Genomic DNA, 18768 nt, shown 5'->3' with positions numbered 1-18768 from the left:
TTTAGCGTTTCAAAAAATCCTTGAAGATGGACTGAGACCAAACCCCAAACCTATTTCATGAGCCTCAACTCACAGTAATATTTCTGTCTCAACTCTGTCTTAACCCAAACCAGATAATTTGAAAGCAGAAACTTTTTTTTAAGCAAACACTTGAAATTTTAGCTGATAATTATTATTATTTAATCTATCAAAATCCATCCAAGCATGAAAAAAATAGCAGCATTTACATAAAGGTATGGACCACGAATGCAGAATGAGAAAGAGAATAAATTTAACATACATAGTAAACCTGTTTGATAATTCTGTCTCAGACTTGCACAGATACTTATTTAAGTTCCTTGTCTCGTTTCTTATTTGATCAGATATGTTATCAAATGAGGAATAACTACGTTAGGCTTATTTAGACACTGGGAAGCAGCTGGGAGATAAAGTGACTCAACACATGACAATACTTCTGGTTTACTATATTTTCATTATTTTATTATACAAATTTCTAGTTTCAGAATAAGCCTTTCCAAAATTTAAGAAGGCTTCACTGGAAAGGAGAAGATAACTTTCTAATACAATGACAATTTCTGCAGAGGATATAAAAGCATTTCAAACAGTTTACTGACTTCAGTGTAAGAATGAAACTTAATATTTAATCTTTCATTGTAATCGATTAACTGATTTTGTGAAGCAGTGCAGTAAAACAAAACTACATCTCAAATGCAAGATAATATTAAAATCCATGCTTTAGACAAAGTAGCATTGAAAATGAGTATCTAATCTTAGTAGCCTTCACGTCAGGTTTAATCAACAGTTACAATGGTGAACTGCTGACTTCAACTTACCCGGTCCACCCTGCAATCAAATTGTACATTTTATCTAGAGCAAGGGAATCTGGAAACAAATGTGTTGTCCCTCACACATAAAATAAAATAGAGATTGTTCTTATTACACTACAATAATGACATTTGTTTACCAAAGTGCTGGAAGAAAATTTCTGGGAAAAACCTCATACTCAATGCAGCACAGTCAAAATGGCTACTGACATGTTATATGATTCCCCATTGCTAGATACACATTGTCAGATACTGCCTTGTCATTGCTATGTATAGTTCCTTGAACATGTGCTAGGCTTGGAAGAAGTCCTTCATACCCCTCTCAAGTTGGACTGGTAAAGTCCTGCAACTTTCTGTCCGGAAGGGTGCAATATCTGACATTCCAAGCTCTGCATTTTCTGGACTTTACCTTGGATTAGACAATACTGAAAAGACAGCTCACACTTGAGATTGCACCCCTCCTTCTAGACACTGATGGCCCTCTTTAGACCCTCTTATCCAACAAATGGTTGAGTTTCCCGTCCTACTCAAAGTTACAAATTGGAAATATTACTTACTCAAGAAGATCTGGATTTAGCCCTTCAGAAATCATTTTGTTTCGTATTGCCATTACAGGAACACCCTGTGTAGGAAGAATAATGTAAAACTACTGGACACAAATAGGTGAACTAAATTCCACAGATTCTTTCAGACACACTTTCATGTCACTCCTTGAACAAGAGCATGGAATGATAATATCATTTGTCATCAGTAAGAACCTAGGAGTGAGTAATAACAGAGAAAAAAGACCCTTCTAATTCTTATATTCATGGCAAAATGCCTCAACAAAGTCGGAGCAGGGAGAATTAGCAATAGGCAGATATATCTGCAATTCATGCAGACAAAAATAGTAAAATGAAGTTATGTCTATGGATGACAATGTTCAGAAAGCACTAAGTAGCACAAAGACAGCAAAGAATAGTTGTGCTGGAAAGATGAAGAGGACTCAAGACACACGGAACGTATAGATGAAGCAGAAGAAAAGGCAGGAAAAATACATCTGCTACAGCTCTGAAAGGATACCCTACGGCAATGCTAAAAATTGGGAAAGTCTTTATAAAGCATGCAGGAAAAAGACAAACAGGACATGAGAACAGCAGCACAATTTAAAAGGGACTCCTCTGAATACAGGTCATTGTACAGTCAGGGTTGAATCTTCTTTGACTTGTGGACAGATTTTAGCCAGCTATGTATTAAAAAAAATCATTCCTTTCACTGCAAGGCCTTCCACAGCTTCTGCACTTTATTTTAGTCAGCAACACCTAAACATCCCCTAATCTTGGATTGGATACTGAAGAGCAAGTCGATCCACGTCATCTTACAAGATACATTCCAGTAAACTGTTCCTATGTCTCCACTGCAGTTGCTCAAAGACAACTTGTTGCTTTGCCATCCCCTCTAGCAGATGATCTGAAACACCACCTGGTGCACTGTGCGCCAAGGGGGCAGGAGAGGGGGGGTTAGAGGATTAAATTACTGAAAGACAGGAGATGCCTCAAAACCTAAATGAATGGTACTGCAGGATTTTGGTACAGGACAAACAATTTCTGTCCAAAGTAAATAAAAAGTGATAAAATAATGAGCAGCCATGACTAATGTTCCAGAGAAGTGTGGTACTGACAGTTGCAGTAGCTAACCTGGCAAGTGAGAGCTAAGCTAGTCGGTTCAGTGTGTCTTCCTTGTGCAGTTTTACATTAAGAATCACAATCAACATTTTTGTGTGAAGATTTTATAATACTGCACTGACAGATATAGTTAGCAATCTATTGGGAATATAGGCAAAAATCTGACTCAAACAGTTGTATTAACTTATAATATAGAATTTCTCAGTAAGTTGCAACTAATGCACATTACAAAGCTGAAAGCTGTTGAATATTTCATGGCTGCTTAAAATATTCATTTACTCTAGCAGAGATTTGGACACCACACACAATCCTGTATTATCAAATGTTTTTCCCCAGGCTGGGATGTGTTCTTTACCCCAGCCAAGCATGTTAAGCAAGCTGAGCTCAGATGCCACTGATGGAGTGTTTATGCATCAGTTCAAACCAAGTGAAAACAAGATACTCATATATGCTGTTAGTGGAAGGAAGCTTGGTATATGAACTTCTAACAATGGACTGAAAACCGTTGTGATTATGTTCTCATTTGGAGAAATATTTTATTCCAAAATTGTACGCATCAAAATATGTAAGAATCACTTTAACACAGGATTTATTATCTGTTATACTTAAAAAAAAAAAAGCTATGGCAATATGCAAAACACTAGTTTTATAAATTAATTTGTTTCACAGCTACTGTAAAAGACCTTTAAGATCACATATATTTGAGAAAGCTCTTCAATACTTTCAGACTTAAAGAGTTTGTAGGACACAGATTCTCTTCAAGTTTTAATGGAAATAGATTTTGCATTAATTATAAAATAGAGGTATTTTGTGCAATACTAGCCTAACCACACTGTTGGAGATTCTTAAGTATTGTGATCATCCACGAGCAAGTACATGCTAACTCATTAATATTAAAATACAATTCTTGTGAGAATTCACAGCCATCTCAACTTCCTAAACATCTTTTAAGCATTTTGTGTTTACAAACAGGGATTCTGTGTTCCTCAAAACAATTGTAAAATCTATGTTACTTCAGAGAATTAATACAAACATGGCTGTAGGACTAATGGGAAACTCAGATGGCTAGGCTTCTCCTAATCTAAGTCATTGCTCTTCATAGCAATGACTTAAAATTATGGGTTTCTGCCCTCTGAAGAGTATGATGAAAAAATGTAAAATAAGGGGTTACTTTAGATAGCTGTAGGCAGATGTACAAAAGATAACGACAGAACCAAAAATTTTGCATGCTTCTTAAAAAGCGATGCATGCTGGTAGCCAGAAGAGCTATGACTAGACTGAAAAGAACTGCAGTTTTCCTAACTACGGGGATCTGGAGCTCAATGGCACAGGTGTATTTTTCTAACACTGGAGCCAATCCTAAAGTACCATCCCCTTCGTCCAAAATGATGTAATCCAAACCACTACCCATTCAACATATTGTACCCCAGCCCTACCAAGCTGGTCTTGCGGCTCAGCAAGTATGCAGGTCCTGGAGAAGCCACAATGCAAGTAGCAGTCCTGTTGCAAAAAAAAATTTTGGCTATCTAGATCGTGCAGAAAGAGGTCAGGTATCATTAATGCTGGCAATTACTTGAGATCAGGGTAGCAACCATGTTTGGTTTCATTTCAGTTCTTTAAAGCTGGGATCAATCTACATTAGGTTGATATTTGCCTCTATGCAGTCATGTTTCACGTTTACAATCCAGTAAAATGTTTGTACTTGAGTACACAGTTTATCTGACATGCTAGACTGCTCCTCTCACTCCGTCAAAACAAAAGTGCTGAACATTTATTGCAGCAAATATTGTAGCGCTTTTGTAAGGTTTGCTCAAATACTATTGCTGTACATCTTTAAAAAAAATTAATATGGTCAACTTCACTCCATCAAAATGAGTTTGTTACTGTCCCCCACAAGAGCTATCCTCAGCAGAAAAGAAATCTCTCTTTGAGGTGCTAATTCAATACTAGAAATATTGTGGGCCATAAATAAATGATTAGATCAAACAAATCTTCAGCTAGAAACTTAATTCGGGCAAAAAAATGACATTAACTGAACTGGGTGAGAAAACCAAGTTGGCAGATACAAAAAAACACACATTAATTTGTAGTATGGTAGTTTGACTTTCCTACCACACTGTTTACAACTGGCAGAGGAGTCACCAGGAGCTGCCAGCACAAAGGATAAATGTGGAAAGTGAGATCTCACTACTCCAGCAGTCACCAAAAAAAAAAAAAAAAAAAAAAAGAGTCAAAGTAATTAGACCATCCAGCACTTTTGCATCCACTTTGAGATCTGGAAGTAAATCAATAAAATAATGAAGTGTTCAGCCCTCTGCCACTACCCCACTACTCGGTTTTCCAAATGGTTTGTTATAAGCTACCCATAAACCGCCAACTTGTGATTCAAATGAAAAGTAAGGTCTGGAACATCATTCAAAGTACTAAGCACAGTAACCGTAATAATTACTCTGAAGAGGGAATGAAATCATGTAGTTAGTTCTAACATAAGCAACACTTTACTAATACTACAAGTTAGTAATATTTTCCAGAATTATCATATACATTTTAGGGGAAATTTTCCAGTGATTGCTGGAAAACACAGTTTTTTTTCTTTGTTTCCAATCTCATGTTTTTACAGCTCTTTTTTCACACCCACAAAACTAAGGAATGTTACCAAGAGTCTCTTTACTCCCCTTCATTCATTTTCACACAGGTAAATATTGAGATTTTACTCATTTATTTCCTAATGATCCGCAGAAAAGACCACAGATAAAGAAGTAAACGAAATGTGTATTGGGAAGAACAGGGAACTGAAGTGGAACCAAGTAGTTGACCAATTTTTATCACTCTATTTTGAGCCCTATAGGAACATCTAACACTTTTACTCCAGAGTATACAAGCAAAGCTTTGTTTTGTACCCTACAGTAAAAACAAGCTGTAAGCACGTCTGCATGTATGTAATGACACCAATTCTGTCAGAGTAACTACACTTTCAGTCAAATGTTCTATAACTCCAGCTAGTTTCACTCTGCATTTACACACCTTCACACCTTCAGTTCCGAATTACTTTGGCAGAATTCTGTAGAAAGATCTTGCCTGAGGCTGTCTGCAGGAATACACTACATCAAGTCATTCTTTAGAGAGGATGTGCTGGAAATGTGTTAATATTAACCTAGCTTAAAGATTATTAATGTAATATACATCTTCTGATAGTTAATGTTCCCTTAGAGCTGTGTGTGAAGTTTTGCCTAAAAATAACTGAGTACCCAAAGAATGATTAGAGAATTAACTTACCACTTGTACCATTTTGAGATATCTGGCGTATCTTGGGTCCTTGGCCACAGTTTTGATATTTTCTGTTACTACCTCTGTTTTCTGTAATGTTTCTTCATGTATATTGTTCTGCTGTATACAAAGAAGATAACACTTTAATGGTTAGGTATGCAGACCAGAAGCAAGGAGAGATTTCAATCCATAAGGTTTGTAACTTAAGGGTAAAAAGCAACTTTTCTTACCTCATGAATACTCTGACCTATACTCATAGTACTACAGATTTCTGAGATGTGTGAGTACACAAAACCCAGCTCTTTTGTTATTGACTGTTACAAGTGTGACTGTCTAAATACTTTCAGCAACAATTTAAAGTTATTGCACAACACATGGGGAAAAAAATCAGTATTGAATTCAAAGGCAGTATTGTCAAAAGAGTTATAGCAGATACAGGTCCATGAATTATGAAGTTGGAGTAGTCAAACAAAAATGAGGAGTGGAAAATACAGACTCCTCATTGGACTTGATTTACAACAAGTTGATCAAGACAAGCAATAAAACGTGCAGTGATTAGCCAATGCTACAAGACATTTTCGTAGCCTAAAAGAGCTCTGTTAAGTTAATTGTATTCAATAAATAAAATAGAACTAATTTAAATGCTTACTTTATAGGATTTTTTTTTAATTTTAAAAGATTATGTTTGTATATCTCCAAGAGGTCCAAGGCATTTTCTCCACAAACTACCCAACTTCATATGTAACAAGTAACTTTTGAATTGTAATTTTTAGTACAACCTATTAACGGATGACATAATGAAATGAAAGAATCTTTGAAAGCAATTAATTAAAAAAAAAAATTAAAATGAGCTGCAGTACTATGTAAATGACAACAGAAAAATGTATATTTGCTATTAACCTAATGACTTGAAAGTAGAATTGGAAACCTTTTCAGGAGTATTTGTCCCTACCCTAATATCTGAGAAACTTTGAAGAGAACAAAATAAATGGAAGTTAATTCCTAGAATGAGTGAAACATGTAATGCCAGCTGTCCATTCTGACTTCTATGTTGCTAGCTGCAATTAATATAGAGATACAATGTTCAACAAGCAAAAAGAGGCAAGAAGAGTACTCCCAGCTACTGTTGCAGCACATTCACTTACAACAAATAAGACAGAGCGGAGACTAAAATTGAGGATTCCAAGATACTATAGAAGGTGAAAGAACAAAATATCTTCGTATTGATCACTTATAATAAGCTGGCATTTTCTGTACATAAATGATTACATATAGAAAACATTCACTGTAATAGCCTCTTTAAAATAAAGTCTGCTAAAAACTTCAATTTGAGTTGAAAGCTCATTCTAAAAGCAGAAAATAACTGCAATTACGTGATTTGAACTGCTAGTTTTCATTCATGACCTTCACAATACCCTGATGTAATTTATGTTCATATTTTAGTGTGATTTAACAAAGAGGAAGAAAGCATTTACTATTAGATTTGAGTTAGTTCTAATGATTTAAGCCAAATTTTTAAGAAAGGGTATACCCCTTTTTGGTTTTAAAAGCCACCCACTTAGAGGTTCATTAATGAAAAATGTATTTTTAGATCTTTACAGTTGGATTGATTGTCTTCTTTAAGTAGACTTGCTTCTTCCATCTGTTTTGAATGAGATTAGAAACTTGATAAGGAGAAGTATAGTCAGAAGTATATTCCTTCAGTACATTATTTATTTTCATTACTTACTCCACACTGAGGTGATACAGCTGCCTGTTGATCTGTAGTAGATGATACAGGACCATTTGTAACACTATTCACATTTGCACTGGACACTTCAAATTTGACATCTTCTAGGCCAGGAATAGAGGATAACTGAGTATATAAAACATAATCAAATAAGCAACGAGCATATTCTAAGTCTACACATACATGAAAGTCTGCGGTGTGCCGCTTAAAACACATTTCTGCAGGCAAGTTTCAAATTGGTGAAACTGTAACTTTTTATCACTAGCTTTGGTATTTCAATTGTCAAAAAAAAAAAAAAAAAAAAAAAAGATTTTCCTATTCAGGTGGCTTCTACAACAAAAAACGCAAAACACCAAAACACTCCATTGAAGCTTCTTCTATTAACACAGGGCTGCAGTGCACGAAAGGCTTCAACACCTTCCCAGCGTTTTGCTACTGCATGTATCAACCACGCAAAAAAAACTGGGCCATCTTTCTGTTATTTCTTCCACAGTGGAAGAAATCATGAGCAGAATGAATGTTACCTAACAACAGATGTAGTGACTGGTTACAGATTTTGTAATTTTCTGTGTGCCTTTTTTTTAAGAAAGAAATTCTGAGATCAGATATTACACAAGCCAGATATCTATCTGAAGGAAATTCAATTTAATATGATTATGAAGAATTCTGCAAAATTATCAATACTGGTTATTCCTCACTATTTTGGAACAAATCAAAGTTAGTAATTGCTGTTTGTATTATTGCAGTGTTTTTTTTCCACAAAGATCACAGAATCCCAGAATCATCTAGGTTGGAAGAGACCTCCAAGATCAGCAAGTCCAACCTCTGACCTAACACTAACAAGTCCTCCACTAAACCATATCCCTAAGCTCTACATCTAAACGTCTTTTAAAGACCTCCAGGGATGGTGACTCAACCACTTCCCTGGGCAGCCCATTCCAATGCCTAACAACCCTTTCAGTAAAGAAGTTCTTCCTAATATCCAACCTAGACCTCCCCTGGTGAAACTTTAGCCCATTCCCCCCCGGTCCTGTTAGCAGGCACGTGGGAGAATAGACCAATCCCCACCTTGCTACAGCCTCCTTTAAGGTACCTGTGGAGAGTGATAAGGTTGCCCCTGAGCCTCCTCTTCTGCAGGCTGAACAATCCCAGCTCCCCCAGCTGCTCCTCATAAGACTTTTTCTCCAGACCCCTCACCAGCTTTGTTGCCCTTCTCTGGACTTGCTCGAGCACCTCCATGTCCTTCTTGTAGCGAGGGGCCCAAAACTGAATGCAGTACTTGAGGTGCGGCCTCACCAGAGCCAAGTACAGAGGGACAATCACTTCCCTAGCCCTGCTGGCCACACTGCTTCTTATGCAAGCCAGGATGCTGCTGGCCTTCTTGGCCACTTGAGCACAATGCTGGTTTATATTCAGCTGACTACCAACCAATACTCTCAGGTCCTTCTCTGCCAGGCAGCTTTCCAAACACTCATCTCCCAGCCTGTAGCACTGCTTGGGGCTGTCGTGCCCCAGGTGGCCTTGTTGAACTTCATACCGTTGGCCTCAGCCCATCCATCCAGCCTATCCAGATCCTCCTGCAGAGCCTTCCTACTCTTGAGCAGATCGATACATGCACTTGGTGTCATCTGCAAACTTAGTGAGGGTGCACTCGATCCCCTCATCCAGATCATTGATAAAGATATTAAAGAGAACTGGCCTCAGTACTGAGCCCTGGGGGACTCCACTAGTGACCAGCCTCCAACTGGATTTGACTCCATTCACCATGACTCTTTGGGCCTGGCTATCCAGAGAATGGTTTCAAAATGTTCTGTACCTGCTCCTAGAAGCAATTTCTGTTGTCTCTTCTATCATTAATGAGAGGATTGATTAAAACTTTACTTTTTTTTTCTTCTAACAGATTAACTAATAATAATACATGACTGTAGGTTACCTCCCTTCATTGCTCTAGCTAAAGAACACACATCAGATACATTTGAGTTAGTTTAAAGCTTTCTGAGGTCACATTTCAATATCGAAAGCTTTACTAGGGATCTATTTAGTTACTCCTTCCAGTTGAAATCTTTACAATCCAGCACCACTTACAAAGATGCTTTTGCTTTAAAAAGGGGTCAAGAACTTATTATTGATTGTATGGCAAATGCAATTTCATACTGTAGCTTTTGCAACATAAGTTGCATATTTTAATATAGGAAAATTTTCCTCCACTTTCTTAAAACCAAACTTTGCAATAAAGTCAACACAAGCAAGCTGCCATTTTGTTCAGCTGCCCTTCCACAAATCAAATGTTTCAATCCAGTTCTGTACACTTAACAGGGACATAAACCAACATTTACACTATACGCTGTTTGCTCCTTTCTTCCATATCCACTACACATTCAAATATTACAGAATATCAATGAAGGCATACAAAAAGAAAATTTGCCTCATAAGCATTTTCTTTTAGCTCCCTCAAATCATCATAACAACTTATTTGCTCAATTCAAAGTACGAAAAGAAAGCTAGTTTATATATCTGGGAAGCTGTCATTGTTAAAAAATGTATGCATACAAACCTTGGCATCCAATATATTGAGGGTTGTTTCTATTTGTTGGATACGGAGAGAGAGCGCTGACAATTTCTAGGACAGAAAACAAGTAGGATGTGAAAAGTCCTCTCCTAGGTTGCTTGTACATATGCAGCTGTTCACATTCAGCTAAACAAAATCACTTTTGGGTTCAAGCTGATGAAAACAGAGTAGAGTATAAATGAGATAATATCACTATGAACTAAACAAAGCAACACCATTCCTTTTAGTACAGCAGCTACCGTGGTTCAAATTTCAAATAATTTTACTAAACAGTTAGTTTTCCCAAATAATGACAGATAGAAAGACAGACTATGTACAAAAGAAAGCCTATATATAGGGTATTACTTTGGACAACTGAAGAATAACACTAAACATACTGTAGTCTCACAGTTAACCAAGTAACTTTCTTCAAAGCTCTTTCCAAATGTTAAAGAAGAAAACATGCAATGCGTGCATACGTAAGTGAGCACATACAAAGTAGAAAAATCTTATTAAGAATACATCAGGCGAATTAAAGTCCTGTATAGTCAAAAATCACAATGAACCAGAACTAACCAGAAGGTCTTATATTGCTGCAGGTGTACCTTAATCTAATTTTGACACTTTTTTTTTCTTTTAAATGCAACTTAAGTTTTTCTAAAACTTAAGTTTCTTAAGTAGTCTCTCTATGAGAACTGTCACTCTTTTAGCTAATCATTACCATACTCCAACAGACCTGTCCAAGTGAATCTGGCTAGCATGCAGGCTGGCAGATATGTACCATTCTGACAGCTTTCTGGCACATTGGCAAGATTCTGCCTGGCTCTTAGGCAGAACTTTAACACCCTAAGAAAATGGCAGTTCTGCCAATATGCTAGAAAACGTAAAAAGAGACTGACAAGAGCTAGTCTTTTTGGATCATGCACTGCCTTGTTTACAGATGGCTCTTTGTTCATGAAGAGGAGTATAATCCTTTTGACAGGAACTATACGGTCTGCAACTAGTGGGGAATGGGGAGGAAACATGCACAAAAGTCAGTTATATAACTTTACAGGTCAGTTTGACTAGACAAGAACCAAGAAATTTAGAGGTGAGGACGGTGTCAGCCTTAATTTTAAATTTCCTGACTTCTGTTGCTTTGCACTGGGACCTGTCACGTGAAAAAACTTCTGTACTTCAAAAATACACACACAAAAAAAAAAAAACTTTCTCAAGGAGTTTATAAAGTAACTATTTAGTCTCTTGCTTAACAACCTATTTAGGTTAACTAATAACTGTTTTATTAACTAGACATCACAGGCTTGCTACCTGCTGAAAGTGGCTTTATATACAGCTGTGCTCTGATTTCTATAGTGTCTACATAACAGGTAATGTTGAGATCACACAACAGTTTAGTTTTAGACAACTGACAGCATCACAAGGAAGTTACACTGTCCCACATATAAAGATAAAATAGGTTAAAAAAAATCCATTTTTTTTTTTTCCCTCTGAGGCTCCATATGTTGATGTGGTAGCCCAATTTTGTACTTGTCACAGGTCTAGATCTAAACTTTACTAACAAATAACAGAATTTCTCAGATTACTTGGCTTACTCTAATTAGGTTTGACAATTGTTGCTGGCTAGGGCTGTATGAATAAGCCTTCTTGAATAAACTAGTGAACAAAAAAACCCTAATGACAAAAAGGTTAAGCTTCAAGTCACATTAGAAAACACCCTTTCTACATGCCAAGGAGCACTCTTCCCCTGTTCTGTGAAGGATTCTAGTCCTGTCAGTCTGATATATTTCCATCGACATTAAATTCACCATAAAAGCTTACTAAAAATTTTTAATAACTACTTTTTCTCTATCCCCCTCCCAAACACTAAAATCAACTGCTTCATGTTCCATACTAATTACTTGCCAAAAATGTCACTTTCCACATAAAATTGTTTACTTTTGGAATTTAGCATTCTGTTCTTTTAAAGTAAAGGTGAAAAAATCTGAAAGCAAGTTCTGATGCAGTATCCTAGGACACAGTTGAGAGAGATACTGACTGTCACATGGTTTCAGCGCCATAGGAATATAGCGTCCTCTTTCCAAAACAAGATCATATTCACAGATTGAACAACTCAGGAAAGAAGTATTCATATATCAAAGTTCAAAGACTATGCCAAATGCAAAAGTTCAAGGAAACTGTGTGAAGTGTGATATAGCAGTTCATGTGGGTATGCTGATGCAAAAATCTGTCCCAACATGTTACTCAGGATGAACCTTGAACAGAAAGTGGACTAAATTCTAAAACTACAAACTTTAATGCAGTAAAAATACTGAAGTGAATGGTTCTTATTGCTAGGATTTTTTTTCATCATATAAGTTGCAGGACGAAAAATAACAAACATACCTCTTCACAAACAGTAGAAAAGCGGTTCAGAAATTGCACTGTGTGAACCACAAACTGGTTTAGAAATGCTACAGTTCTTTTCTGCTGAATAGCAGGAACCTGCATTAAACAATATAAGAAAATGAGTTTATACGTAAGTGTGAATCCTCACATTTGGACTGAAACACCTGTTAGAAATGCAAATATTTTAGGACAAAATATTTCATAAATCATCCTTAAGAGTGCTTGATATGAATACATAAATATACATATATATTTTGTTTGTGTATTTATATATATAGAGAGAGAGAGAAATCCTTTTCCACTAATAATCTACAAAGCGTACACTTGAAACACTGAGGGCTACCTCGTAAAAGTAGCGGCATCTACTAAATGAAGGAATGTAATCTTATTTATGAAAATACTTTTAGATGAAATTATGAACTATCCTGAAAATTAATAAATAAAGAGCGCAAAAGTCATTCCTTCTGAAGCTTAAGGAAATTAAAACTTGGTCATCCACTCAAGTTACAGCTAAGAACATAAAAACCAAAAATAAGTGGTAGTGAAATCTCTGGCTCAGTCTTTAGTGACTACCTGTATGTTTTTATTTTCCCTAACATTAAACTTTAGCGTCACTCCTCCAAACTCGAATCTGACGCAGACATACTTTTCAAGCTAAAAAGCAGAACGTCGTGTTTGTCAAGAAGGGCAGTGCGTGCTTGTTACAGTGGCCAGCTCACACCTGTATTTAAACCACCACAGGAGGCTGGAGTGAGGCACCCGCACAGAAGCGGCTCCACAGCAGAGCACGGTGCCACACCGAGGTCTCTCTCTGGAAGCTGGCCGGGCTGAAGCGCAGGCCCTCCGGGTCTTGACCTCTTCTTCTTCGGCCTCCCGCCTGTCACTCCCACCTCAGCCCTCACCCCGTGCCCCTGCACACCAGGCTTCGCTGAGTTTCGTCCAGAGCCCTGCCGGACCCTGAGGGGACGGCACCGAACCGGGGCCACCGCGGGGCAGGGCAGGGCAGGGCCGGGCAGGAGAGGGGAGGGGAGACGGGACGGGGCCCGCCCAGCAGCCGAGCCCCGGGCGAGGAGCAGCCCGTACCTTGGTGAGGTCGATGCCGGAGCCCACGATGGGCAGCCCGTCCGCGTCCATCCCCGAGGGGCGGCGAGCACCGCGCACCCCCCGCCCGCCCTCCCGCCGCACCGCACCTCACGGCGAGCGGCCTCGGCACGGACACAAAATGTCCCCTCCCCGCCGTACATGAGCGCATGAGCGCTCCCCTTGTAGCGCCTCATGGGAAGTGTAGTTCACGGTGCCTCTGCCAGGGAGATGTCTGTTCTGGGGGTGAAAATGGTGAGCTCTGGAAGACCCACGGGTCTTCTGAAAGAGCTTGAAGCGTGGCTGTTAAAGATCCCTATATTTCAGTCCTTACATAAAACATAAAAAGAGGGAGTATGGTTATCCTTCACTGCAGCCTGCCCCAACGTAGTCCCAACGCTAACATTTTGGTCAGTACGTCAGTACCTGTCACAGCGTTCACTTCGCTCATAAGTTGGTCTGTGTTGCTTCTTTCAGCCAAGGGGCCTTGGAAGGCCGTCAGTCTGGAACAAAATTCCCAGCTGTACAATAACCAACTTGTTTGCTGTCTTCAAACGGTTGCTTGTATTGTTTCCCACTGCAATAAATTCAAAGCACTGCTCTGACCATTTAAAAGCGGGGACCCCGTCTGAAGGTGGGTTGATTCCCTGTGGTGGGCTGCGTCAGGTTTCTTATGTCTGCGTTGCTCCCCACTGATGGCCACGTGTGCTCATTTCACCCATTGTCAGCTCCAGCACTTGGTGAGCCCTTTCTTAGGGCAGTTGTGGTGGTTTTACTTAGGTGGACAGCTGAGCTCCCCCTCAGCCACTCTCTCACTCTCCCTCCTCAAAGGGAAATGGGGAGAAAATACGATGCAAAGGGCTCAGGGGGTGAGATAAGGACAGGGAGATCACTCAACAATTATTGCCAAGGGCACAACAGACTCAGAGTAGGGAGATAATAAAATTTATTGCCTATTACTAAAAGGCTAGAGAAGTGACAAACAAAGGGAAGAAACCAAAAACACCTTTCCCCCCATCCACCCTCTTCCACCTCCTCCCTCCCAGGTGGCACAGGGGAATGGGGGCTGCGGTCAGTCCCTAACACTTTGTTTCCGCCGCTCCTTCACGGTTACTCTCAGCCCCTGCCCCAAGTGGGGTCCCTCCCACGGGACGCCGTCCTTCCCAGACTGATCCTGTGGGGGCTTCCCACAGGCAGAAGCTCTTCAAGACCTGCTCCAACATGGCTCCGTACCACAGGGTCCATCCATCAGGAGCAAACTGCTCCAACATGCGTCCCCCACGGGCGGCAGCTCCCCCCAGACCCCCTGCTCCTGCGTGGGCTCTTCTCCACAGCCTGCTCCACCAGGGGCCTCTCCACAGGCCACAGGGGAACTTCTGCACTGGTGCCTGGAGCACCTCTTGCCCTCCTTCTTCACAGACCTTGGTATCTGCAAGCTGTTTCTCACCCCTTTCTCTCTCCCAGCTGCTGTTCAGCAGCAGTTTTTGTTTTGTTTTGTTTTGTTTTGTTTTGTTTTGTTTCCCCCTTTCTTAAATATGTTCTCACAGAGGTGCAAACAATGTCGCTTATTGGCCTGGCTCTGGCCAGCAGCAGGGCCCTTATCTAACATGGGGCAGCTTCTGGATTCTTCTCAGGGAAGCCACTCCTATGGCCCTGCGCTACCAAAACCTTGCCACATAAACCCACTACAGCAGTTCAAATTGCCATCTTGGCAGAGGAGGGATGGCTTTCTGCATGGTTACTGAGTTCAGTCAAATCAGCCAAGGTGTATGATGAATGCCAGAATCTTTGTATATGGAAGAGCAGGGTTACAGACAGACCTTATCTTGCTGGCTTTGGTAACAAAAATATAGATAGCTCTGCTACCCCATGCAAGTTCACCCGTGATATTTCAGGAGAACAGCAACAGAAACAAATCTGATATGTTTAATCTAGTTTATAGGAATTGTGGAAATATTTTTTTTTTTTTTGTGAAAAGGAACGGTTAAATGAGCCATGCGAACTGTTATCACCATAATTGCCTCAAAAAATCCCTAAATTACATGCAAGAAGCATTAATCTCATTTACCATAAAATGTCCACATATGCAAGAAGCATTAATCTCATTTACCATAAAATGTCTGTAATGTAAGTTTTCCAGGCAATGCTACAGCAATTTAATAATGTAAATGCTTAGTTAAATCTTATCTGAATCTGTTGGTCTGTAAAGTTGGACAAAAATCTCACAAGAATATGATCTTCTGTGAACTTTATGGTACTTCCTGCTTTTAATTTGGCAAAAGAAAAACACTACATAGAAAACTGCAACACGGCACTTTTTTCCCCAGCTGGAGTTAGGAAATGCAGGGTATGAAAAGTGAAAAACAGAGAGTACAGGAAAATGATCCAATTTTTTAAAAAATAAAACTTTTGAAAATGTTTTAATTGAACTGGTGTGTTAAACTGGAGCTTACGATGGTTGAACCTCCAGTGGAAGAATTTATTTAAAAAATAAAATATAAATTGCTAATATCCAAATTTACACTTTGTATGATTTAGAAGTGTATTTTGTATCAGCACGCATATTGGATGATGAGTGTCAAATTAAGGAATAAATACTGCACAGTATATAACTGATAGCAATTGATACCCTACAGATGTGCACATACATATGCAGGTGTTTAAAGACAAAGTCATGAAGGGAAGATTAAAGACTAACAGTTACGAAAATGCATTCCAACTGACATGAGCATTGCAAAGATGTTAATCTTAGAGATGCTGAGGCTAACTTGGAGGCAAGTTGGAGTGCAAGTTAGCTGAGGATAACTTGGAGTGTAAGCAAAAGCTGTGTGTACAGATCAAAATTTTGTCTTCATCATTAGCAAAAAACATCTTGTGATTAGCATGCACTAAGAAGTAAGGACAATAGCACAGGTTTCAAAGCACTGAAACTGATCTGCTACATATATTTTTGTATGCACAAAATCAGAGCCGCTAGTCACTTGCAAAACAGAACTGCACAAGCTGAAAAAACTGGCAAGTGCTACTGTAACTTAAAATGTTCATATGCATTTTATATGCTTATATACTGTTACAGGTCCCCAGACATAAAATTCTGTTAGAATCAGCATAGAACTCTAATAGCTATACAATTGAGAGGTAAGTTAAACAGAAACAAAAAGCTGATCCAAAAAAAAAATCCAGACATGGTGTCACCTGATCCTCCATAGGGGCAACAGTTGTTTTTGCTAAGGTGGTCCAATGAACAGCTGAAAAGGTCAAAATGTGGATTAGCATTTTTTTGATTTCCCATGGAGTCTTCTAACTCCATGCTTTCAAAGGGAATTCTGGCAAAGCTTTCCATACAGAACTCATATTGCCTTAGTGATTTTCCTCCAACTGAATCAAAAAGAAAAGCATCTATCTCAGTAATTTAGGTATGTCAGAATATGTACAAAGCTAGCCAGCAGAGGGTTCACAGAATTATTACCCTTGACTGTTAAGCATACCGAGAAATGCAAATCTCAGCTGTTACATAGGTTCATTTTAAAAAATAAAATGAAAATGAAATGATAAATGGCTTACAGTTCTCTGAAAATGGCTCTTTCATTTTCAGTTTTCCAGCTTCCATGCTAAGGCAACATCAGAGGATTAACTAATTCATTTGCTCTGTAGGGAAGAAGTTGGGAAGCATGATTAAAACATCAGCTCTTCATTATTATTTTTATTTTTAAATACCTATTTTACACATGAAAGAATTGGTAGGAAAAGCCTTGAACTTGGCAACATCATTCCAGTTCTTGGTAAATTGCTTTATGTAGTCCTTAAAAACAGACTATTAAAAACCAAGCATCTTGCTTTCTGAATTATGTACAAAACAAAAGAATTTCTGCCCATTGCCCCCTTGCAGTTTGAGCAGCTGCAAATAAAAAATAATAATAATAAAGAATCTCAATCAAAGCGTACCTGCACATGCCTAGTGCAAATTGCCTTTGTCGATATGTACTGAGTATAAAGTATGATATTTGGCATACCATGGTGGTATATAAAGTTTCGCACTGAAGGGCAGAAGAAAAGCTGTTTCAGTTTCACCATAGTACATTTGCAGGAGGATAGCAGTGCCCCAGTCCAATACTTTCTTTCAGACCCACAAAGATTTTCAGCTGCGTCTGTGAGCCAGTTAAATCTCCTGTTAAACCTATTATTCTCTGGTCAAAATCTGTGGATAAGAAGTGAATGAAGTGTTATATCTTGAAACATCCCCTGCTCATGTTGCAGGATAAGTGCACACCAGTCAAGACTGGACAGCCTTCCAAAACTATCTTGATGTTAACACGTTGTGTAAGTTCTACCTCAGCATTTTCTAGTTTCCTACACACAGGGATTTCCTTTTGGTTATATATATTCAGCCAGTTGCTTTTAACTCTCTACAGCCCAAGACAAAAAAGGGAAAAGTTATTTATTTATTTATTTATTTATTTTATGGCTTTAGGCAGCTGAGTCCAAATGGAAAACAGTTAGTGCGTCTCTGGCAACCAGAACACAAAAGAGTCCTGCATTATATGGACTCGAGGGACTTGAGTCCTATGGTAACACCTGGAACAGGTCCACTGGATCCTCTGGATGGTGACAGGGAGGAGATGAGTCAGACTGCTGCTCACTGCAGGAAGCATATTAGATGCAGTAAGTCCACTTGCTGTATTACAAGGGAAAATGGTGAAGGTCCTTACAACTTGGCTGCTTATCTGCACTTTGAAAATTTCATCTGTGTTCTGGCACATCGTTTAAGTAGGTTCTGCTTCCCATTTCTGGAGGGAAATAATTTAAAGCACAAATAATACATTTCATCTAGAAAAAAAAAAAAAAACACATTTAATGCATTCACCTGTAATTAGTATGTAGATTTCCGCAGAACTTAGGGTATATTCAAACAGTAATGAGCAGCTGTAGGTCTCCTGTGAAAGGAGTCTTCTATCCAACAAGCTACTGTGCAGCAGCTAGAGGAAGGCTGGAGCTGGTTAATTCATAGCTGGTAACTGAAAGCTGAATGTAATGGAAATTCCAGCAGCATCACAGGAAGAAGCTGTTTTTGCCAGGCTGAAATTTTCAGCAGATATCAGGCCATGACCTATCTTAAAGTAAGTTAAAAATATTGAAATGGGATTACCACCGCTTCCTCTTTAAAACTAAATATCTTGAGATGGTTTTTGGATGTAATCTTTGCATCAGTATACACATTGTGTCCAACAAAACAATGAGAAACTTCTGAAAAAGACCAGTAAACAAAACTGA

General features: G+C 38.8%; 1 protein-coding gene across 3 annotated transcripts in view; it reads right to left on the bottom strand.

Annotated features, from left to right (window-relative positions):
• WASHC3 (WASH complex subunit 3) overlaps positions 1-13675 on the bottom strand; it is a 58439-nt gene extending 44764 nt beyond the window's left edge. For 2 of the 3 annotated variants that reach the window (XM_035341977.1, XM_035341960.1), the window contains exons 1-6: positions 13501-13675; positions 12415-12513; positions 10039-10104; positions 7485-7610; positions 5765-5875; positions 1382-1446 (exon numbers count right to left, since the gene is read on the bottom strand). In XM_035341977.1, coding sequence (XP_035197868.1) covers positions 1382-1446; positions 5765-5875; positions 7485-7610; positions 10039-10104; positions 12415-12513; positions 13501-13551 — 518 coding nt within the window. In that variant the 5' untranslated portion in view covers positions 13552-13675. The remainder of the gene's footprint in view (positions 1-1381; positions 1447-5764; positions 5876-7484; positions 7611-10038; positions 10105-12414; positions 12514-13500) is intronic. The other variant, XM_035341968.1, reaches the window with a different exon arrangement.
• Positions 13676-18768: the final 5093 nt, after the last annotated feature.

The sequence above is a fragment of the Oxyura jamaicensis genome, chromosome 1 (genome assembly GCF_011077185.1).
Source record: "Oxyura jamaicensis isolate SHBP4307 breed ruddy duck chromosome 1, BPBGC_Ojam_1.0, whole genome shotgun sequence".
NCBI classification, from domain to species: Eukaryota; Metazoa; Chordata; class Aves; order Anseriformes; family Anatidae; genus Oxyura; species Oxyura jamaicensis.
This window is presented reverse-complemented; position numbering and strand designations above follow the sequence as displayed.